The 24,432-nt window shown below is 44.0% G+C and overlaps 1 protein-coding gene across 2 annotated transcripts in view; it reads right to left on the bottom strand.

The window, feature by feature from the left end:
* The window catches only part of WWP2 (WW domain containing E3 ubiquitin protein ligase 2), a 135,985-nt gene that overhangs the window by 33,787 nt on the left and 77,766 nt on the right, over nt 1-24,432 (bottom strand). For both annotated transcript variants that reach the window (XM_038753597.1, XM_038753598.1), the window contains exons 8-9: nt 20,858-21,077; nt 1,546-1,635 (exon numbers count right to left, since the gene is read on the bottom strand). In XM_038753597.1, coding sequence (XP_038609525.1) covers nt 1,546-1,635; nt 20,858-21,077 — 310 coding nt within the window. The remainder of the gene's footprint in view (nt 1-1,545; nt 1,636-20,857; nt 21,078-24,432) is intronic.

Raw genomic sequence — 24,432 nt, 5'->3', positions numbered from 1 at the left:
TGAGTCACAGAAATTCCCTTTGAAGAGCACTCGGGGCAAAGAGCCATGTCTCGAAAGAACTCTGTGTCCCTGGCATGCAGGAAACCACGTCACCTTACTTAAAGCTTCAGAAGATAGTCCCCCCCCAACCCCGCTGCCCCCCAATTATGGTACAAATGTAGCCCTCCCCCTGCCCTGTCCGGCAATAATGGGGCGCACTGCTTCTTTCAGTGACTGGGCTAAAGTAATGTAATATGCATCTCAACTTGGCCACAGAACTGCCACTACTCTCCTGATAGAAACAAACATACACACACACACACAAAGACTGAGATAAACTGAGTCACAAAGAGTGAGAGAGTAATTTTTTTTTAAATATAGTAACTCCAGTTATAATCTGGGTTTTAGGGCTGAAGATCTCCTTACAGACAGCCTAACTGTGGTATAAAGGAACTGGAGACGGGGAATGCCCGGATTTCAATTCCGATCCTGAGATGAGATTTAAAGAACCATTTGAACCCTTCGGTGTGGTCAGGAAATGAGTCCTTTGTCTCCTGTATCCTATTCTCTGGAAATTGTCTGTAGTAGTCCCCTTGAGATAACAGAATGGGACTGCAGGAGATCAAGTGGGTGTCCACTTTTCTGACCCTGAGGTGGAAACCCTGCAGACCACCCCTTTCTCTCTTCCAACCTCGAGAGAAAAGGCTTAAAAATATCCCTCTCCTGTTCAGGATAAGAAAAATGGGAACACTTCCCCACTATATTTAAAGGGCTATTGTCTTATACTATTTTTCAGAACAAAGCTATTGCACCCAAGAGTGGAACTGAAGTTTACTGTGGTGTGTATATTTCATAATAATAATAATAATGGCATTTATTAAGTGCTTACTAAGTGCACAGCACTGTTCTAAGCACTGGGGAGGTTACAAAGTGATCCGGTTGTCCCACGGGGGGCTCACGGTCTTAATCCCCATTTTACAGATGAGGGAACTGAGGCCCAGAGAAGCTGAGTGACTGGCCCAAAGTCACGCAGCTGACAGTTGGCGGAGCCGGGATTTGAAGCCATGACCTCTGACTCCAAAGCCCGGGCTCTTTCCACTGAGCCAAGCTGCTTCTCATAGATTTCATGGGTTTCTGTTCATTGTTTAATCACTTCCCAAATTTTTAAATGCAAAGTCCCCAAAATACTGTGTAGTTACAGAAAAGAAATTTCAGAGAACCCCGATCTCATCCAATTTACTTTCTATAACTCCTCCCAGAACACTACATCTTCTTCCCTCGTTTTTTGAGTGCTACCCAAATGAGGACCCTGAAATTTCCAAGTCAGCCTTTAAAATGAAGACAGACAGAGGGAAAAGAATAAAAATTAGAAGAATTTACATGATGCACGGTAGAAGTTACTGTACTTTCCTAACCCAACAGTAGATGAAAAGCCTGCCTGGAAAATAGAGGGGTCCTCTTCAATATTTGCCTCTGGGAGTCAATCTCCCGGGTTGGAATCTGGCCCCTAGAGTCCCCTACTTCCCCATGGGATCTATTCTCTCTTAGTAACAGTCAGTGCCTTACCCGGGAGGAAGCGGTCTCTCCCACGTGGTGGTCTTCGTATTGTGATCGACGTAATAGACCCTTCCATTAGGCAGCTCTCGCTGCTCCCACCTGAAAAAGGAGCAAAATGAGTTGGAAATACAGAATGGGCGCTCAGCCTCGGTCGAGAAAAGCAGTTCCCAGTAGCTGCGGGAGACAGTTTCAGAAGCAACAACACGCATTCATCATCATCATCATCAATCGTATTTATTGAGCGCTTACTATGTGCAGTGCACTGTACTGAGCGCTTGGGAAGTACAAATTGGCAACATATAGAGACAGTCCCTACCCAACAGTGGGCTCACTTCACCTTCACCCTTTATCAGAACATTTCAATCAACCTTATCACCCTTGAATAAGATGTAGACATGGATCAAATTGCATTTTGGTTGAGAAGGGAATTCACCTAAGGCCCTTTTCATTCATTCATTCATTCAGTTGTATTTATCGAGCGCTTACTGTGTGCAGAGCACTGTACTAAGCACCTGGGAAGTACAAGTTGGCGGCATATAGAGAAGGTCCCTACTCAGCAATGGGCTCACAGTCTACAAGGGGGAGACAGACAACAAGACAAAACGTGAGAAGCAGCGTGGCTCAGTGGAAAGAGCCCGGGCTTTGGAGTCAGAGGTCATGGGTTCAAATCTCAGCCCCGCCAATTGTCAGCTGTGTGACTTTGGGCCAGTCACAACTTCTCTGGGCCTCAGTTACCTCATCTGGAAAATGGGGATTAAGACTGTGAGCCCCATGTGGGACAACCTGATCACCTTGTAACGTCCCCAGCACTTAGAACAGTGCTTTGCACATAGTATTTATTTTATTTGTACATATCTATTCTATTTATTTTATTTTGTTAGTATGTTTGGTTTTGTTCTCTGTCTCCCCCTTTTAGACTGTGAGCCCACTGTTGGGTAGGGACTGTCTCTATATGTTGCCAATTTGTACTTCCCAAGCGCTTAGTACAGTGCTCTGCACATAGTAAGCACTCAATAAATACGATTGATGATGATGATGATGATGATGATAGTAAGAGCTTAATAAATGCCAACATTATTTATTGAGCACTTATTCTGTACCGAGTGACTGGGAGAGTACAAAGTTAGCAGACACGCGTTCTGCCCTGAAGGAGCTTACAATCTAGCCTGTGTCTGACAGGAAAACTGGTGATAGGGAGTCACAATTTCTTTAGGCTCCTGCTTCCTCCCAGGGGTTAGACTTTTAGACTGTGAGCCCGCTGTTGGGTAGGGACTGTCTCTATATGTTGCCAATTTGTACTTCCCAAGCGCTTAGTACAGTGCTCTGCACATAGTAAGCCCTCAATAAATACGATTGATGATGATGATGATGAGTTCTAAAGAAGGTGTGTGTCAAACCAGTCCCACAGTCGACATGGGCCAAGCCTAATGTTACCCCCTGCCACACTTTTCTGCTTCTTCCTCCCCACTCACTCCTTTCTCCTTGGGCCTCCTTCAGGGCACTCTCTGGTGGGCCCAGGTCAGCAGATACCAGTGTGTTTTTACCAATGACAATAATAATAATAATGATAATAATGATGGCATTTATTAAGTGTTTACTATGTGCCAGGCACTGTACTAAGGGTCCCGGGATCTGAGGGCAGGGGAGGGGGCTGCCTGGGGGAGCCCGTTGTTGGGTAGGGACCGTCTCTGGATGTTGCCAACTTGTACTTCCCAAGCACTCTGCACACAGTAAGCGCTCAATAAATACTATTGAATGAATGAATGAATGAATAAGCACTCTCCCCCTTCTAGACTGTGAGCCCACTGTTGGGTAGGGACCGTCTCTATATGTTGCCAACTTGGACTTCCCAAGTGCTTAGTACAGTGCTCTGCACACAGCAAGCGCTCAATAAATACGACTGAATGGATATAAGCGCTGTACTAAGCGCTGGAATAGAGAAGCAGCGTGGCTCAGTGGAAAGAGCACGGGCTTTGGAGTCAGAGGTCATGGGATCAAATCCCGGCTCCACCACTTGTCAGCTGTGTGACTTTGGGCAAGTCACTTCACTTCTCAGGGCCTCAGTTACCTCATCTATAAAATGGGGATTAAGACTGAGCACCACGTGGGACAACCTGATCACCCTGTAACCTCCAAAGCGCTTAGAACAGTGCTTCATGTATAGTAAGTGCTTAATAAATGCCATCATTATTATTATTATGGAATTTGTTAAGCGCTTACTATGTGCCGAGCACTGTTCTAAGCACTGGGGTAGATACAACCAGATTGTCCCACGGAGGGCTCACAGTTTTAATCCCCATTTTCCAGATGAGGGAACTGAGGCACAGAGAAGTTAAACGGCTTGCCCAAGGTCACAGAGCAGACAGGTGGTGGAGCTGGGATTAGGACTCCGACTCCCAAGCCCGGGTTTGGGACTAGATTAGTCCTCCGATTCCCAAGCCCGGGCTCTTGCCACTAAGCCAAATGAGGGATAACACTTGCACGGCAGGACGGAGGGTGCCCTCGGTACACAACAGCACACGTACAATCCTGAACCCTCAACACAGGTTTGACACTTCTCAGATTTGATCAGGCCAAGCCTGGGTATTTCAGTCCACGCAGGTCTCTATGCACCAGGGTTCCAATGAAAGGATTAAAGGGAGATGGGTAACCATCTTCAGTAGCCCAGGTGATCTACACTAATCAATCACTGTACCTATCTATTCTATTTATTTTATTTTGTTAGTATGTTTGGTTTTGTTCTCTCTCTCCCCCTTTTAGACTGTGAGCCCACTGTTGGGTAGGGACTGTCTCTAGATGTTGCCAATTTGTACTTCCCAAGCCCTTAGTACAGTGCTCTGCACATAGTAAGCGCTCAATAAATACGATTGATGATGATGATGATGATTTATCGCGTGATTACTGCATACAGAGCACTGTGTGGGAAAGGACAACACACCAGAGTTGGTAAACACGATCCCTGTCCACAAGGAGCTTACAATCTATGAGGACAGACGTGAAGATAGATTTGGGGTGGGGGAAACAGGAGAGTATAAGAATATTTACATAAGTATTACGGGGCTGCGGTGGGTATCAGAATGCTTTAGGGGTAAACAAAGTTTGTAGTTGAAGTGGGGAGGGTGGATAAGGGCAATTAAGGGCTTAGTCTGGAAAGGCCGCTTTGGAGGAGATGTGATTTTTAGGAGGCGGGTTTTGAAGGTGGGGAGAGTGATGGGCCGTCAGATATGAAAGGGGAGGGTGTGTTCCCGGCCTGAGCATTTCTATCCTATTTATTATTTTATTTTGTTGGTATGTTTGGTTCTGTTCTCTGTCTCCCCCTTTTAGACTGTGAGCCCACTGTTGGGTAGGGACTGTCTCTATGTGTTGCCAATTTGTACTTCCCAAGCGCTTAGTACAGTGCTCTGCACATAGTAAGCGCTCAATAAATACGATTGATTGATTGATTGATTGAAAGAGACTGGCATGGAGAAAGATGATACCGAGGTACAGAGAACAGATACAGAGTACAGAGAACAGGTTGGCGTTAGAAGACCAGAGTGGGTGGGTTAGGTTGTATTAGGAGATCAATGAGATTAGGGAGGAGGGAGAGAGCCGGTTGACAGCCTCAGAGCGTATGGGGAGGAGTTTCTGTTGAATGCGGAGGTGGACGGGCAGGCATTGGAGGTCTTTAAGGAGTGGGGAGATATGGATTGAAAGACTTTTAGGAAAAATAATCGGGGCCGGCGGAGTGAAGTGTGAACCGGAGAGGGAAGAAAAAGGATGCATGGAGGTCAGCGAGGAAGCGGATGCAGTAGCCAACGCAGGAAATGATGACTTCTTTGATCAGCGTGGTAGCAGTCTGGACGGAGAAGAAACTGTGTACCCTAGAGAGGTTGTGGAGGTCCAACTGATGGGATTTTGTGACGGACCGAATATGTGGGATGCCCCTTCTAGAATGTGAGCCCGTTGTTGGGTAGGGACCGTCTCTATATGTTGCCAACTTGTACTTCCCAAGCGCTTAGTACAGTGCTCTGCACCCAGTAAGCGCTCAATAAATACAATTGAATGAATGAATGAACGAATGATGAGTCGAAGATAAGCCCAAGGGTATGGGCTCGTGAGACGGGGAGGAGGATGGTGATGTCTACGGTGATGGAAAAGTCAGAGGAGGATGGGAAGGAAGATAAAGAGTTCGGTTTGGGACCTGTTAAATTTGAGGTGTCAGCCTAACATCCAAGTAAAGATGTCCTGGAGGCAAAATAAAATGTGAGGCTGAGGAGAAGGAGGGAGGTGAGATTTGGGAATCGTCCTCAAAGAGACGGTAGTTGAAGCTGTGGGAGCAAAGGAGTTATCCAAGGGAGTGGAGTCCCAGGAAATTCCCGATCCCTGGAAATGTCCAGCTCAGGGTCCCTTCCCAGAGGTTCCCTGAGTGTTCGGTAAAGAGGTGCAGTGAATTTTTCAGCCAAAGACTCTGAAGTAATGGAGGTTTCACCCGGCAGTGCCCTTGGACAGGTGAACAGTGAACTTGGAAAAATTCACCAGAGCTGAAATTTGAGGTTTTAAAGATTCTCCACTACAAATCTTGCAATTTGCCAGCTGATGTGAATGTCATTCATCTATTATGATTAGAGCCTGCCCTTTCCTAGATCATCACCTGTGTTTTTCATCTTACTGAACTATAGGGACTTGGCCTGACTTTCAAGAATAACCCACTTTAAGACATGGAACCTTCATCTACTTTCTTTCTGCTGCAAACTACTTTAATAATAACTAATAATGATGATGATTTTGGTATTTGTTAAGCGCTTACTATGTGTCAAGGACTGTTCTAAGCGCTGGGGAAGATACAAGGGAATCAGGTTGTCCCATGTGGGGCTCATCTCAGTCTTCATCCCCATTTTACAGATGAGGTAACAGGCACAGAGAAGTTAAGTGGCTTGCCCAAGGTCACAGCAGATGAGTGGCAGAGCCAGGATTAGAAGTCATGCTCTCTGACTCTCAAGCCCAGGCTCTTTCCACTGAGCCACACTGCTTCTCTACTTTTCAAATCTAGTGCGTGGGGTCCCCTGAAGAAGATGACGGTAAATTTCTTGACAGCATTACAGAGACTGGGTAGGCCATCTCCTGAACCCAGTGTTAAAGATAATCTTCAAATCATGGACCCCACCCTCATTCTTGTGAAAAATTCCTCTGCATCATAAATGGAAAGATAAAAAGCAGTGTTTAGCCTGACCTGTGCATTGTCAGCAGCTCAATAAAATCTTATTTCTATCTTGGAATGTTTTCATTCCATTCCATCATAACCTCTTAATCAGAATCAGAATCAGAAACTGACTGGTAGCAAAACTCAGAGATGGCTTTAGGTTCCGTATTAAGTTCCTCCAGTTGTGACTGGGGATTCCGAGATGTGGGTGGTACAAAAATTCTGTTTTCTTCAGATTAATGTTGATTCAGAGAACTGAGAAGCAGCATGGCCCAGTGGAAAGAGCAGGGGACTGGGAATCAGAGGGTCTGGCTTCTAATCCCGGCTCTGCCGATTACTTGCTGTGTGACCTCGGGCGTGGTGCTTAATTTCTCTAGGCCTCGGTTACCTCATCTGTAAAATGGGGATTAAATCATCCACCTTCCGGTTTAGACTGTGAGCCCCATGATGGAAAGGGACAGTGTCTAACATGATAAACTTTTAGACACTGAGCGGTTGGCCCACAGTAAGCACTTAAATACCATTAAAAAACAAACTGTGCTGGAAATGCAAAGCGATTCACAATCACTGGTATGACTTTAAGGAGCATTTCTAGAACCATCAGTTTATGTTCCTGGATAGTTCTGCCTCCTTTCAAACCCCGATTCTATGGTGTAGTATTTAAAATGAGGCACTTTAAACCTTTCTCTTTTCAATTCTCCCCTGGGAATTCTTCAGTCATCTTTCATCACCCTCCCATCTGCAGTCTCTCCTTGGGGGGGTTAGTGCTAGAATCTCCCTTGTGTGCCCCTGTTTTGGAAACCCTGATTCCACGTATTCAAACTATTTTAATAATATTGAGATTTCTTTAAAAAAAAAAAATTTTGAGAAACACTATCAAGGCAAATAAATGAATGCCTTCCACTCTCACATAAGGCCATAAACCGTTTCTTCTTCCACCTCCATAGAGAAAATGTCTTGCCCTTCAGAACTCCAGATCCTTCCCCACAGATTCATGAACCACAGTCACCACAATAATACGCACAACATCCTTCTACCTAATCCCAGCTGATTCTAGAAATAGAGGTTTTTCTCTTCACTTACTGGAAGTTGTTAGCACCCAGAAACGCAATGCTATTTTATGAAATTATCTCTCTCCTGATTAAGTTAGGGAAAACGCCGCAACAGAAGGGGTACTCTTTCTTTACTTTTTTTTTTTTCCCTTTCCCAGTCTATCCCTTTAGTATTGAACTCCTGCTCAGCTCAAATGCCCATTTGGCTTCCTCTAATTAAAGCCTATAGCTGGCTTTCTCAGAGTCTTCTCGACTCCTCGTCTATTCAGCTATTCACAGTTTGTTCAAGCTTTTCACTGCATCTTCCCTGCAATATACACATCAAACTCCCCAATCTAAACAAGACTGGTGATAGTGAATACTCCTCTGTAACAGCTTATATCAAACTTCCCATTTAAAGGTTTGACCTCACTCATTCAATCATCTTTATTGAGCGCTTACTGGGTGCAAAGCACTGTACTAAGCGTTTGCACTCCACACTCGTATCCCTCAATGATGCTATTTATGCACTGTGGTAATCTTCTCAGAAACACAATCCTGTCGGATGTAACCGTATTCCTTTCCTACTGCGTATTTCACAGAGATGGTGACAATCTTCTATCAAATTATCATTGGACTTAAATTTCACATTTTAGTCACACGGGTCACATTTACCCCAGATAGATGATTCTTTTAAAACATTATTTCTGGGAGAAAAAAAATAAAAGTGAGTGTGTTTCAGATTCCAATCTGGTATATAGTTCTTTGGCCTACTTAGAACAGTGCTTTGCACATAGGAAGCGCTTAACAAATACCATCATTATTATTATTATTATTTGAATGATATTCAACTGAAACTTCAGACCCTATGGCTTTGTCTATGTTAAACTGCCTGTGAAGTAGCTTGCCAATCCAAAAGCTGCGTTCATACCTCTATTTTCATATACCTATCTACTGTCTTTTCAAATGTTTTAACCTTACATTGTCTATGTGGCTTTCCCCTACCTTTTTCAGGGGTCTTGATAGGACTAATAAATTAAAGCCTATCATTGAGCTCTTACTATGTGCCAAGCAGCATGGCTCAGTGGAAACAGCACGGGCTTTGGAGTCAGCGGTCATGGGTTCAAATCCCGGCTCCGCCAACGGTCAGCTGTGTGGCTTTGGGCAAGTCACTTCACTTCTCTGGGCCTCAGTTACCTCATCTGGAAAATGGGGGTTAAGACTGTGAGCCCCGCCGTGGGACAACCTGATCACCTTGTAACCTCCCCAGCACTTAGTGCTTTGCTCATAGTAAGCGCTTAACAAATACCATTATTATTATTATGTACATAGCTATAAATTATATGATATAAATTATTTAGTTATATTAATGTCTGCTTCCCCCTCTAGACTGTAAGGTTGTTGTGGGCAGGTTACGTGTCTACCAACTCTGTTGTAGCTTAATAAATGCCTAAAAAAAGGGAAAAAAGCACCGTACTAAGCACTTGGGACAGTACAATGCCATGGAGTTGGTAGACATGATCCCTGTTCTCAAGGAGCTTTCAGTCTAGTGGGGGACAATGCCTAGAAAGCACTCTAACCATTTTACGAAAGTCACCATATGATAAAGCAGCAGCTATGCAAACAGAAACTGTCTGCTCTCCGGTGGTAATACCGACCCGTCTGGGCCTCTGAATCCAACTGACTGTTCTTCAATTCACTAAGCAAGACACAGGATCCCCTTGATTCCGCGCTCCTGTTTGCCATGTTTACGGCACGTCCTCATCCCATCTCAGTGCCTCTGAAGGCCTCTCACAGAAAAGCACATTTTTCCAAGCGATCTTCACGACTGCAATGTAAATAAATTTTCTCTTTTCACTTCCAAAGCCAACAAAGCATCAGGGAGGCGAAGTTTAGCATTCTAGCATAAAAGCCTGTTGGCCGAAGCAAGGTATCTTCATGCAAATTCCTGTATTAGAGAAGCAGTGTGGCTCAGTGGAAAGAACACGGGCTCGGGAGTCAGAGGTCATGGGTTCTAATCCCGGCTCTGCCACATGTCAGTTGGGTGACTTTGGGCAAGTCACTTAACTTCTCTGGGCCTCAGTTTCCTCATCTGTAAAATGGGGATTAAGACTGTGAGCCCCATGTGGGACAACCTGATTACCTTGTATCCCCCCCAGTGTTTAGAACAGTGCTTGGCACATAGTAAGCGCTTAACAAATACCATCATCATCATGATCATCATCATTATTATTATTATATGAAGTTATTCGCTTGATCTCTTCTCTTGCTATTCAAAAACCCTTCCCAGGTATTTCTTGGGAAGCTATGGGAGTTACCTATGTTCTAGGGAACTTTTTCAGATTGAAGATTAAGCTGCCAGGATAAGCTCTGTTAAAAGGTATCTTAGGCTCATACATTTTCACCGCTCCTGATGCTTCTCTGTAAACTTGGGTTAGGTTCAGCGGTTACCTTCCTTTTTACGAGCCATTCACGTCTGCATTCCTCACTTGCCTATTTTGGCATTTCAATATGTTTTTTAAACTTAAACCCACTGGGAACGCTTTACAAATAGAGGCAATGAATCTATCTTCCTAATGCACCAGATACGATGTTAGCAATTCTCCAAGCTCAGAGACTGGAGGTAATTTTTCTTTTTCTTCAACTACTACCTATCTTCTGCCTTGGACAATTATTACAAGTTTTCAGTGAAAGCTGGCAGGGTTTACATACACACTCTTGCTGTGCTGGTAGTGCCCGTGAATGGGGCCAGCAACTGAAGATGTGGATATCTGTGGATATCCACACAAGTTTTCCAGATGCGGAGAAAAATAAAAATAAACCAGTTTGAACAGACTGCGGTTGTGGATGGGAGGTCTACAAATACGGATCAGATGGAGCATCAGTGTTTATAGGGATGCACAACTTCATGAACAAAGACCTCCCTCAGAACTCCATCTACGAATTCCAGAGCCAATGGCCACAGGTATTAGTGAGACCTTAGTAAATCTCCCTCTAAAAGGTAAGGACGACAGTCAAAAGGCACATTAAGGGTACCGTCCAGCAACTCACAGGCAGTTTTTCGCCCAAAAGGGTTTAAAAGGCAACAACACAGCTCCGCGAAGTTAACCGCATTTGATCAAAATCAACTTTTTCTCTGCCATCGCGGTGGACAGAATAGCTGGGGGAGAAAAATATATAGATGTTCCTTGCAAAGAACTTCACACTCTTCAGCTCTCTAAGTCATCTATTTGACATTTTTACATATGGAAAACTATGGCTTGTCTGCTAAAATGAACTTTGGAGTGAAATGAAACAGGAGGAGCTGGTTTATAACTTAACAGGAGAGCGCCAAATCCAAACTTTCACCGAAGCGTCTCTGTTGCAGACGGCAACGCGTTACCGGTCCCGAGAAACGAGCGTCAGCTTTGGTGGGTCTCAGTGGCTACCTGGGGAAAGCGGCTCCAGACCTTTAATCTCACCACCTTTAGATGGACGTCACGGACGTCTGAGCGGCTTGGAAAACGACCCTCTCTGGTGCACACCCAAATTAATTCCCCTCTGACTGCAGGAAATGGACGCAGCGGCCAGTGATTGTGGGGAGAAAAGGACGGTGTGAAATGGCAGCGCTGAGGTAACTAGGCAGTCCAAACAAAACGCCCTCCCTTATGTAAGAAACCGCAGCAACATGCTGTTTGCCAGGGCAATATAATGTGCCTCTGTGTGAGAGAGACAGAGTGAACCGTAAAGAGTGTGCACACTCCCAGAGTTTATCTAAGTGGTGTATACATGCAGTGTTAATGAGTGCTCTGTCCCCAAAACAGGATCGCTGCTGATAGGAACCAGATGTAGGATGAGTGGACTCTAGCTGCCTTGCCTTTCCATTATCAGCTGCCCGAGACACCAATGCATGAAGAAAGGGGCTCCAACCCCACATTAGGCAGGCTCTCTTTCTCTCTCTCTCCCTCCCTAATCTCCCTTTAACCCATGCTTTTGGGCTAAAAAAAAGAAAATCACATTTTCTTCCATTCACCTCTCAAGTTATTGAAGTGAAGATAAGGTCACGTGGGTTGGGGAGACGGTAGGGATACCTCCCATTTGAAATTGTTCAAGCCAGCTTTTAGGATCCTCTCACCCCCAAATACAGGACTGTGAGACTCCTTTGTGCTCACCACATCTGCTGCAAATTTTTAGACACAGGGCAATCTGAACAGAATAAATACTCCGGCAGCCCCAGATGAACCCAGCCTGCCCAGATTCGGTGAAGGAAAGCTCAGAGAGCCCAAAGGATAAAACTAGGAAGTCAGGGACAGCTGGAAAGAAAAGTTTGTAAACATTCAGATATACCAAGGGAGGGAACAGATAATGGTCCATAGTCTCTCCCTGAAGACAAATGGTTCATCTCTCTAAGTGAGTTCCCTGGGCAGTGAAAAGGCTCGGGATTCCTGTTAGAAATAAAAACATTTTACTTAGACTGATCCAGTTTACAGGCAATAATAATAATAATTACGGCATTCGATAAGGGCTATGTGCCAAGCGCTGTACTAAGCGCTGGGGTTGATACAAGTTAATCAATTAGGCAGTCCCTGTACAACATGGGGCTCACAATCTAAAGGAGGGGAAGAGATATGGAATCCCCATTTTACAGATGGGGAAACTGAGGCTCACAGAAGTGGCAAAGCTGGGATTAGAACCCAGGCCCTCTGACTCCCCAGCTTGTGCTCTTTCGATTAAGCCACGCTTCTTCTCCCAGTATTGGTGGCCTGGACTGCTCCGCTCTAGAACTCAGAACAACAAAATTTGCCCCTCTGATTTACTATGCCTGGAAAATTTCAAAGAAGCAGACATCATTCATACTAAGGAGACAGACACTACTTGATAGCTCTCCAACCTTCACAGCTCCGATTTTCTAATTCCAGTCATCGCCACTACTACTCACACACTACCTGTAAAACTGACGCCTGGCACAGAAGGAGCAGAAGGAGAGAAGGCCTTTCAGAATCCGCTAAAGATGACACGTGGAAGAAAGATTCTGTATAAACTCAGAAAAGGAAGGAAATAACCCGACGGTGATTTACATACGGTTCTACTTCTATATAGCCATCAGCCCACTTTCGATCGCCAGCACAAGAAGACTCAAATCTCCGATTGAGGACAGATCTGATATTATATCCCTAATACCTATCCCTAATATATCCCTAATAGAGAAGCAGCGTGACTCAGTGGAAAGAGCACGGGCTTTGGAGTCAGTGGTCATGGGTTCAAATCCTGGCTCCACCAATTGCCAGCTGTGTGACCTTGGGCAAGTCACTTAACTTCTCTGTGCCTCAGTTACCTCATCTGTAAAATGGGGATTGACTGTGAGCCCCCCGTGGGGCAACCTGATCACCTGGTATCCCCCCAGCGCTTAGAACTGTGCTTTACACATAGTAAGCGCTTAATAAATGCCATTATTATTATTATTATTATTAATAATACCTTGAAGCCTGGAATCAGAAAGCTGGCACAGATTCTCTACAGATACCCAACAGGTAACGATGCGGAAAATGACTCCTTTCGATTTTACCTCTCAGCCTCCTCTCCGAGGAGGACGGGTCTGCTCACTGTTGGGTAGGGACTGTCTCTATATGTTGCCAATTTGTACTTCCCAAGCGCTTAGTACAGTGCTCTGCACATAGTAAGCGCTCAATAAATACGATTGATGATGATGCTCACTTCCCTGCTGGACGCTACACCAGGAGAAGCACCCAAGTGTGGGTCCGAACCCCACTTCGCAGTTAAAGACACTGACAGTCTTTATCCCCATTTTACAGAGGAGGTAACTGCGGCACAGAGAAATGAACCGGCTTGCCGAAAGTCACAAAGCCGACAAGTGGCGGGGTCAGGACTCATGACCTCTGACTCCCAAGCCGGTGCTCTTCCCACTAGGCCATGCCGCTTCCCAATCCCGGCGTGTCCCGACTGGGTGGCTAAAAGCCTGCTTATCTTAGAGAACGGGCTCCTGGCCCTTGGCAATTTCAGAATTGGGGGTTGGTGAGGATCGGAACCCGACAGAGCCTTCGTGCGCTTTTGGGAACGGTTTTCCTGCGGTGTTCTAATACTAGAATACGGGAGAAGATGCTACTCAAGATGGAAGACGACTTCAGCCTGCATCAGGACGAAGCAGGCCACGCAGACTCGGTCCGTTACTCAAAGAGCGAGGGCTGGAATAAAGAGCTTTTTCAGAGCCTAGACTTTTCCAGCTGCCTGGAAACAGGAAGCGCCCAATCCCCGAGAACAGTAACCCTCACACACACCCTACATAAAGACATACTGAGCTGTTAACCCTAATTACCTGTGACTGACACATGAGTGAGGCCCTGACCTTCCAGGCATTGCTTAGCGAAAGGAAAACAAACAGCTCACAGTGAACGCCGGCAGCCATGTTCCTTCGGAAACCAGCTTCTTCCCTCCGTCAGATTTGCTTTCACGCTCCCCACCCCCAAAATGACAACATGTAGGACTGAAATGAAAGAAAAAAAGGAACATATTTTCCTTAGGTGTTCCCTTCCACACGGGCAAGACAAAGTGCTCTACGCTGAAGACAGTCCCTTTTATTTATTCATAAGATCAACGGTCACGAAAACACGTCCGTGTCGCTTTCTCGGTCCACTGCTATACCAGCCAGCATCTCCCTAAACAAAGTTTAGGTACTGCAGCTCTAAAAATATGTATGAGTTGGAACTGCGTGTTCTTGCAGACTTGGACTCGAATACCAATTTTATTTTAGGCAGCTCTTCCAGAAAACACTACAATGAAGTGAATATTAAGGGGGAGGCCATTTCGACGTCCTTTTTGCCTTTGGGACTACAACTCAAGAGAGAGACAAGTTTCACCCTACGACCAGTACTACGTCTACGCGGCTCTGGGGACGAACCTCAAATCTGCTAGAGACTGGGCCGATTCTCAACTGTTTTCCTGCAGGACCACCTAGACCGCCAATGGGTTGGTCCAAATTTCAGTCATTTCCAATCTAGATCACAATCAAGTTTATCTTGACCCTCTTGGGGGGGAATACAACCAACCCAAGGGCTTAATGACTAAGTAGCCAAATAATTACATATCACAGCACTGTCGGAGACCTCAAGAGATCTTTTAGCTATTTTCAACCTTCAAGAAAGACTAAACCATACAAGAGAAGGGGGAACAATATATATATAATTATATTATATATTATTGTTAAACGCATATATGTTTAAAGATCTCTAGGAACGGAGAGACCACCCTCATTATCCATTTCACGGTTTAATCACCCTGACATGTTTCCCTTTTGTGTAAATGAATTCTTTATTAATCAATGGTACTTACTGAGCGTTCACTGTGTGCATAGTATTAAGTGCTTAGGAGAGTACAGTGCTCTGCACACAGTAAGCGCTCAATAAATATGATTGATTGATTGATTGATTACAACAGCATTACATTTCATGACTTGGGTTGGGGGGGGGGGCAGGGGGATGGTCTAAGTATGTACCTGTCCTCCTTAGGCTCAACTCAGGTCCATTTCATGAGCATCAAGGCAAAGTTTTTAAGTCAAAACAGATTCATCTTCAAAAATACTTTGAAATTTTAGCTGTGCTGCTATAGCTAGGAGGATCATCTACCATTTTCCATTCAATTCCCTTAATTTTTATATGATCATGTATGAGACTACATTGTATATTCTCACTTAAAATGCTTTTTTAAATACAACAGAGTATAGTAGATACATTCCTTGTCAACAAGAAGGACTAAACCATACAAGAGAAATGGGAATATATATTATTATTAAACGCATATGTTTAAAGATCTCCAGGAACGGAGAGACCACCCTCATTATCCATTTCACGGTTTAATCACCCTGACATGTTTCCCTTTTGTGTAAATGAATTATTTATTAATCAATGGTATTTACTGAGCACTTACTGTGTGCAGACCATGGTATTAAGTGCTTAGGAGAGTGCAATATACAACAGAGTATGGTAGACACATTCCTTGTCAACAAGAAAGACTAAACCATACAAGAGAAATGGAAATATATATTATTATTATTATATATTATTATTAAACGCATATACGTTTAAAGATCTCCAGGAATGGAGAGACCACCCTCATTATCCATTTCATGGTTTAATCACCCTGACATGTTTCCCTTTTGTGTAAATGAATTATTTATTAATCAATGGTATTTACTGAGCGCTCACTGTGTGCAGAGCATGGTATTAAGTGCTTAGGAGAGTGCAATACAACAGAGTATGGTAGACACATTCCTTGTCAACAAGAAGGACTAAACCATACAAGAGAAATGGGAACAATATATATATATTATTATTATTATATATTTTTATTAAACGCATATATGTTTAAAGATCTCCAGGAACGGAGAGACCACCCCCATTATCCATTTCATGGTTTAATCACCCTGACATGTTTCCCTTTTGTGTAAATGAATTCTTTATTAATCAGTGGTATTTACTGAGCGCTTACTGTGTGCGGAGCACGGTATTAAGTGCTTAGGAGAGTGCAATACAACAGAGTATGGTAGACACATTCCTTGTCAACAAGAAGGTCTAAACCATACAAGAGAAATGGGAATATATGTATATTATTATTATTATATATTATTATTAAACACATATGTTTAAAGATCTCCAGGAACGGAGAGACCACCCTCATTATCCATTTCACGGTTTAATCACCCTGACATGTTTCCCTTTTGTGTAAATGAATTCTTTATTAATCAATGGTATTTACTGAGCGCTTACTGTGTGCGGAGCACGGTATTAAGTGCTTAGGAGAGTGCAATACAACAGAGTATGGCAGACACATTCTTTTTCAACAAGAAAGACTAAACCATACAAGAGAAATGGGAATACATATATATATATATTATTATTATTATATATTATTATTAAACGCATATACGTTTAAAGATCTCCAGGAACGGCGAGACCACCCTCATTATCCATTTCACGGTTTAATCACCCTGACATGTTTCCCTTTTGTGTAAATGAATTATTTATTAATCAATGGTATTTACTGAGCGCTTACTGTGTGCAGAGCATGGTATTAAGTGCTTAGGAGAGTGCAATACAACAGAGTATGGTAGACACATTGTTTGTCAACAAGAAGGACTAAACCATACAAGAGAAATGGGAATATATGTATATTATTATTATTATATATTATTATTAAACACATATGTTTAAAGATCTCCAGGAACGGAGAGACCACCCTCATTATCCATTTCACGGTTTAATCACCCTGACATGTTTCCCTTTTGTGTAAATGAATTCTTTATTAATCAATGGTATTTACTGAGCGCTTACTGTGTGCGGAGCACGGTATTAAGTGCTTAGGAGAGTGCAATACAACAGAGTATGGCAGACACATTCTTTTTCAACAAGAAAGACTAAACCATACAAGAGAAATGGGAATACATATATATATATATTATTATTATTATATATTATTATTAAACGCATATACGTTTAAAGATCTCCAGGAACGGCGAGACCACCCTCATTATCCATTTCACGGTTTAATCACCCTGACATGTTTCCCTTTTGTGTAAATGAATTATTTATTAATCAATGGTATTTACTGAGCGCTTACTGTGTGCAGAGCATGGTATTAAGTGCTTAGGAGAGTGCAATACAACAGAGTATGGTAGACACATTGTTTGTCAACAAGAAGGACTAAACCATACAAGAGAAATGGGAATATATGTATATTATTATTATTATATATTATTATTAAACACATATGTTTAAAGATCTCCAGGAACGGAGAGACCACCCTCATTATCCATTTCACGGTTTAATCACCCTGACATGTTTCCCTTTTGTGTAAATGAATTCTTTATTAATCAATGGTATTTACTGAGCGCTTACTGTGTGCGGAGCACGGTATTAAGTGCTTAGGAGAGTGCAATACAACAGAGTATGGCAGACACATTCTTTTTCAACAAGAAAGACTAAACCATACAAGAGAAATGGGAATACATATATATATATATATATATATATATATTATTATTATTATATATTATTATTAAATGCATATATGTTTAAAGATCTCCAGGAACGGCGAGACCACCCTCATTATCCATTTCACGGTTTAATCACCCTGACATGTTTCCCTTTTGTGTAAATGAATTATTTATTAATCAATGGTATTTACTGAGCGCTTACTGTGTGCAGAGCATGGTATTAAGTGCTTAGGAGAGTGCAATACAACAGAGTATGGTAGACACATTCCTTGTCAACAAGAAGGACTAAACCATACAAGAGAAATGGGAATATATGTATATTATTATTATTATATATTATTATTAAACGCATATGTTTAAAGATCTCCAGGAACGGAGAGACCACCCTCATTATCCATTTCACGGTTTAATCAACCTGACATGTTTCCCTTTTGTGTAAATGAATTCTTTATTAATCAATGGTATTTACTGAGCACTTACTGTGTGCGGAGGATGGTATTAAGTGCTTAGGAGAGTGCAATACAACAGAGTATGGTAGACACATTCTTTGTCAACAAGAAAGACTAAACCATACACGATAAATGGGAACTATATATATATATATATATATATATATATATATATATATATAATATTATTATTAAACGCATATATGTTTAAAGATCTTCAGGAACGGAGAGACCACCCTCATTATCCATTTCACGGTTTAATCACCCTGACATGTTTCTCTTTTGTGTAAATGAATTCTTTATTAATCAGTGGTATTTACTGAGTGCTTACTGTGTGCAGAGCATGGTATTAAGTGTTTAGGAGAGTGCAATACAACAGAGTATGGTAGACACATTCCTTGTCAACATGGAGAAGTACTGTGGCCTAGAAAAGCAGTGTGGCTCAGTGGAAAGAGCCCGGGTTTAAGAGTCAGAGGTCATGGGTTCTACTCCCAGCTCCGCCACTGGTAAGCTGTGTGACTTTGGGCAAGTCACTTCACTGGGCCTCAGTGACCTCATCTGTAAAATGGGGATGAAGACTCTGAGCCCCACGTGGGACGGGACAACCTGATCACCTCTGTATCTCTCCCAGCGCTTAGAACAGTGCTTGGCACATAGTAAGCACTTAACAAATGAGAAGCAGCGTGGCTCAGTGGAAAGAGCCCGGGCTTTGGAGTCAGAGTTCATGGGTTCAAATCCCGGCTCTGCCAATTGTCAGCTGGGTGACTTTGGGCAAGTCACTTCACTTCTCTGGGCCTCAGTTACCTCATCTGTAAAATGGGGATTAAGACTGTGAGCCCCCGTGGGACATCCTGATCACCTTGTAACCTCCCCAGCGCTTAGAACAGTGCTTAATAAATGCCATTTAAAAAAAAATACCATCATTATTATTATTATTAGATAGAACACAGGACTGGGAGTCAGCAGGACCTGGGGCCAAACCCTGGCTCCGCCACTTGGTGCTGTGGAACCTTGGGCAAGTCTCAACTTCTCTGGGCCTCAGTTACCTCATCTGTAAAATGGGGATAAATACTGTGAGCCTCATGTGAGACATGGACCATGTCCAACGTAATTAGCTTGCACCTACCCCAGCACTTACTACAGTGCCTGGGACATCATAAGCACAAAAATACCATATATCAAAAAAAAAGGAGTGTATAGTCTACTGGTCAATTAATTTTCTCTTGTTATGTCCTCTTTGGAAAGAATAATCTGGTGATCCTTTCCCTTGTATAATAATGATGGCATTTATTAAGCGCTTACTATGTGCAAAGCACTCTAAATGGTGGGGAGATTACAAGGTGTTCAGGTTGTCCCACGGGGGGGGGGGGCTCACAGTCTTAATCCCCATTTTGCAGATGAAGTCACTGAGGCACAGAGAAGTGAAGTGACTCGCCCAAAGTCACACAGCTGACAGGTGGCAGAGTCGGGATTTGAACCCAAGACCTGTGACTCCCAAGCCTGGGCTCTTTCCACTGAGCCACGCTGCTTTATGTATAAATCCTTCACATACTTAGCAGTAGTGATTAACTCTCCCCTTAGCCTCCTCCTCCTCAGACTAAACCACCCCAACTCCTTCATCATCACCATCATCATCACCAATCGTATTTATTGAGCGCTTACTATGTGCAGAGCACTGTACTAAGCGCTTGGGAAGTACAAATTGGCAACACATAGAGACAGTCCCTACCCAACAGTGGGCTCACAGTCTAAAAGGGGGAGACAGAGAACAAAACCAAACATACCAACAAAATAAAATAAATAGGATAGATATGTACAAGGTAAAATAAACAAATAAATAGAGTAATAAATATGTACAACCATATATACATATAAACAGGTGCTGTGGGGAAGGGAAGGAGGTAGGATGGGGGGATGGAGAGGGGGAAGAGGGGGAGAGGAAGGAAAGGGCTCAGTCTGGGAAGGCCTCCTTTAACCTATCCTCCTAGAAACCGTCTCCTAACACCTTTAATCATTTTTAAATGCTAACCTTTACGTTTCCACTGGCTAACTGAGCCCACCTCTTGCTTCCTCCAACCGTTCTGTCAGCTAGGAGTTTTCAAATTACAAAACTGACCAACTGGCAATCGGTGGATAGCTCCAACCGTGGAGAGGTAGGCTCCGTGGGCAGAGTCTGCCCTTTATTCCCTTCGAATGACTTCCCTAGCCATCTGGCTCCCAATTCCGGGCCGGTTTTCCGGCACAGACAACACCGTGGATCCCTCTGAGCCCCTCAGTTGGGTTAGTTAGGGGGCTCTTGCCTGGGTCCCCAACAAAACAGCCTGCAAAGCCTAAACCAACTGCCTGCTTCCCAACAAAGACGACGTTCTCAGAGTCCCGCGTTCCTTTCAAGTTTCAGTAAATGGCAGCATTCATCACGCCCAGACGATCCAGATTCCTCTTAACCTCCGTGAGGAACAAGAAGCTCTTCTACACCTTCCTTGCTCCTTCGCTCGGCGGCTTTCCCTCCCATCACCTTCCCTCCCTATTCCCCCCCCCCTCCCGCTTCCTCCCCGCCTGCCGCCACCAGCGACTCCTGACCGTTTGGCAATAAATAACCATGTTGTTCCTGCCTCGGTGAATGGGCCACAGTTTGCTGGAAGGTAACTCTGAGCCAGGAGAGCAAACTGCTTACCCGGGAGGTAGGGCTTCTGAAGACTGAGCCGCTGCGAGGGGTGGCGGGGCCCCAACATTTGAAGCTGGCTCCTCTCCCTCTCCGGGCGCAGCCCCGGCAGGCGGAGGGGCCGAATTGGGGCCGGGGGTCCCGCTCGACGCTGCGACAGGTGGAGGAGTCACTCTCACCACGGGCCCCTCTTCAGGGTCAACGGCAGAGGTAGAAGCAGGCTCTCCATTTACTGAAAAAAAGGTAGAAACGGTGCAAATTAACCAGGCTACACCTCTTCACTAGGTTTGAGTTTATTAACATACTCACCCAAAATTTTACAGTACGGTGTCATTTACGGCAGCAGCAATTACGTGTATCTACACGGGCAGCCAGGCAAATGAGGAGCTTACGTGATTAGGGCTTAGAGGGATAATAGACATCTGCCCCCATTTCCTACGGATTGTGTATCAGATTTTCAATGAGTGTTGAGGGAAAGCATTGCCAATCTGTTGCTGTGTCTTAGCTTACGGAGGGGCACTGGCCAGGAAAGGGAAAGGTTGTCAATAAGAGGAGATAACAGGACCGTGGTAAATTTTTGCCCCCCTAGGGATTTTTGGAACTACCTGCAAGAATGCCCTAACACCTCTTGATAAAAAGATACTCAAAGGACTGCTCGCCCAGTAAGGGAGGTACAATTCCTACTCCTTTGCACTTGGGAAGCCACCAGTCTTATAAAGAGCTCAACTGCAAGACAGGAGGTAAGTAATGTTAACCTGATGTTCTAAATGAGCGAATTACGGTACAGAATTTAAGGGACTTGCCTAGGGTCACTTGGTGACAGAGCTGAGACTGTTCAATTCTCAAGCCTCCTGATTTTCCATTCGCCCTTTCCGTTAACCACAAACCTCTCCTTACTGCCTTCTTAGACCGCCTGCCTCACGACTGGCCTTGCTAACATTATTATCTCGGCAGCCGGTAACCTAAACGTAGCTCCCTGTAGTTTGTGAGGCGAGGCGTTGGAGGCTAACAATTGGGGCAGCAAAAAAGCAGTTTAATTTATCCTCCCGTTAATTCTGTAGACTTGGCAACGTGGAGACGAGAGATACCGAACGTCAATATGGAGCTTGGGCAAGCTCAACAGTCAGGGCTCCCGGTAAAAAAAGCAACTTCCGCAAAGTAAAGGAGATCGGCGGAACAAAAAAAAAAAAATCTGGAGTGAGTTCACGGATCAACAGAGGCCTAGGAAGGCCAACAGTGTCCATACTGAATGCATTTATGGGACTCTCGCTGCCACTCTCAATCAATCGTATTTACTGAGCACTTACTGTGTGACAAGAACAGTACTAAGCGCTTGGGAGAGTACAACAACCATTTAGCAGACACATCTCCCGCCCACAGCGAGTGTACAGCTATCTTGACTCTTCCCCAAACACCGTTACGATATTCTGGTCAGCCCCACTCAAATCCTTTCAGGTGAAGGGTAGCCCGGGCAGGCTAAAGCCAAAAACTGTATAAAATAGGTACAGTCTGACTTAACATTCAAATATCAACAGGGCACTGTGAACGGAGTGGGGGAAAAAAAGAAACATTTCATAAAATCTGAGGACTAAAGATACACACAGATTACATGAGGGTGGAAAACAGACACCTGTAATGAGATAGTCTATTAACACCACAGGCTACTAATCATACTGCGATGGGTCTCAACGGAGCTCATGACAGCCGAACGGCCTTTGAGCTGTGAAAATCTGGCACTTTACAACACACCCACCATGTTGTTAGAAAACATATTTTTATGAATCAGGTTTTCACTCAAGTCTGGGACATTCTCCAGTGGCTAATGAAGGGGCCTGGGATTTGGAAATTTTTCTTCCTAATCCTGGCTCCACTGCCAACTCGATCTAGGGCAAGGCAAGTCAAAGATCAATATAGATTTCTGTCCTTAGACCATTTAATTCTTGGTCACTTTTGTTCTGCACTTTGAAATCTTTCAACTAGGGCTGAAGAAAGGATATCATTAGCTCCTCCTTCCCTACCTTCTTCAAAGCCCAGAAAAGCATCCAGGTGCTTGTACACAGATGTCCATAAATTTCCTCTCCCACCCTCACTTATTTTAGGTATGCCACACCTATTAGACCGTAGGTTTCCTGAAGGTAGGAATCAACCTGAGTTTAATTAAGCAATTTCCTACCCCGCATCAGATGCACATAAGTGCTTAATAGAGGGTACAATACAAATGCAGTTCACTCTCGGAGACAGCAGCAGTTTCAGAAAACAAAAATGGTTCAACATCAGAAATTATGAAAAGCCCAAATATTATTCATCCGAACCCAGCACCATTGAGAAAAAGTGAAGTCGGCCAGGGAGAAGCCAATGTTATGATAAAGTTATCCAAAGGTGGGGAACAGCAATGGCATCGGGCTGGCCGCTCACTGGACCCATAAACACACGTTCTCCTTTCTCATTTGTGAACTCTGGCTCTTTTCCACAGATGACCTCTTATTTTTCTAAAAGAACCATTTACTATTAAACACGGTGTGCACAGCTCTCTACAACACTTGCGCTTCACAGCTTCCACCACGCTGCCTTCTCGACAGAGACGGGAAATGCAGGCCAAGCTGTTACTGGATGTCCTAGCCTCCAAACTCTGTGGTTCACATTCATGCGCTGGTAAGACAGAAAACTGTTACTGATACACATTACTACTAGCTCACCTTCTGACTCACAAATCCAGCTAAGCCAGGCAACAGAAAAATCATTCAACCAGATCCCATATTCCAAGAGCAGAGGCCACAGTCCAGGCCCGCTACAATCTTCTTCGGCCTGGACAGGAGGGACCCAAGACCAAGAGATCACCTCGCTTGGTAATCTCCGAGCCTTGCAAGTAAACTGAGGGGGGGGTCTGAACCTGGAACACGCCATTCCACTATAGCAGACCCCTAATAGACAGAATTTTAAGGTCAGAGAGTTATTACCAGGTAGTCAAAAAGTGTTCTGTAATATCTTCCAAAACAATGAAGTCTTTACACTGGGCAGCATATCCTTTCCTTGACTACAATCATTTGCTTTCCTTAGTCAACATGCTGTTGTTGCTACCCTCATCTCTCCAAATCCTGAACCTACCAGCATTCCTGAGGGATGGGAATTTTACTTCAAGCCCCTTAACTGAGAAAGGCAAGCAAGATGCTGACCTCTCCTATGAGGATGTTGCAGGGTAAACAAGAAAAGACCTGGTAAAGAACTCCCTGTTGAAAAAAGAATGTGAGGGGAGGACTGCTACTGAGAAAGATATCAACATCCCAGAGAAACTAGGTAGTTACAGTTCTGTATCCTGCACCACTGCACCCTTGGTTTGCACAATAATAGATTGTGTATGCTAATGATATCTACGCCATCCATTCAGTTCTAGTTGGTACACCTCCACTCCATACAACTCCCTTCTCCTGATTTTAAAAACTCCATTCTCCTGATTTCACAAGCCTTCAGAGATCAGAAGAACCAGACTCCGAGTGTGTCTGCAGCTGTTACACCTAAATTTCGGGGGGGTTTTTCCTGCCTTGGGGCTCTGAAATCTCCCATTAGGATGACAGCTCTTTAAAGGCATG

This window comes from Tachyglossus aculeatus, chromosome 11 (assembly GCF_015852505.1).
Source record: "Tachyglossus aculeatus isolate mTacAcu1 chromosome 11, mTacAcu1.pri, whole genome shotgun sequence".
Taxonomy (NCBI): domain Eukaryota; kingdom Metazoa; phylum Chordata; class Mammalia; order Monotremata; family Tachyglossidae; genus Tachyglossus; species Tachyglossus aculeatus.
Note: the sequence above shows the minus strand (reverse complement) of the source record. Positions and strands in the feature narration are given on the sequence as shown.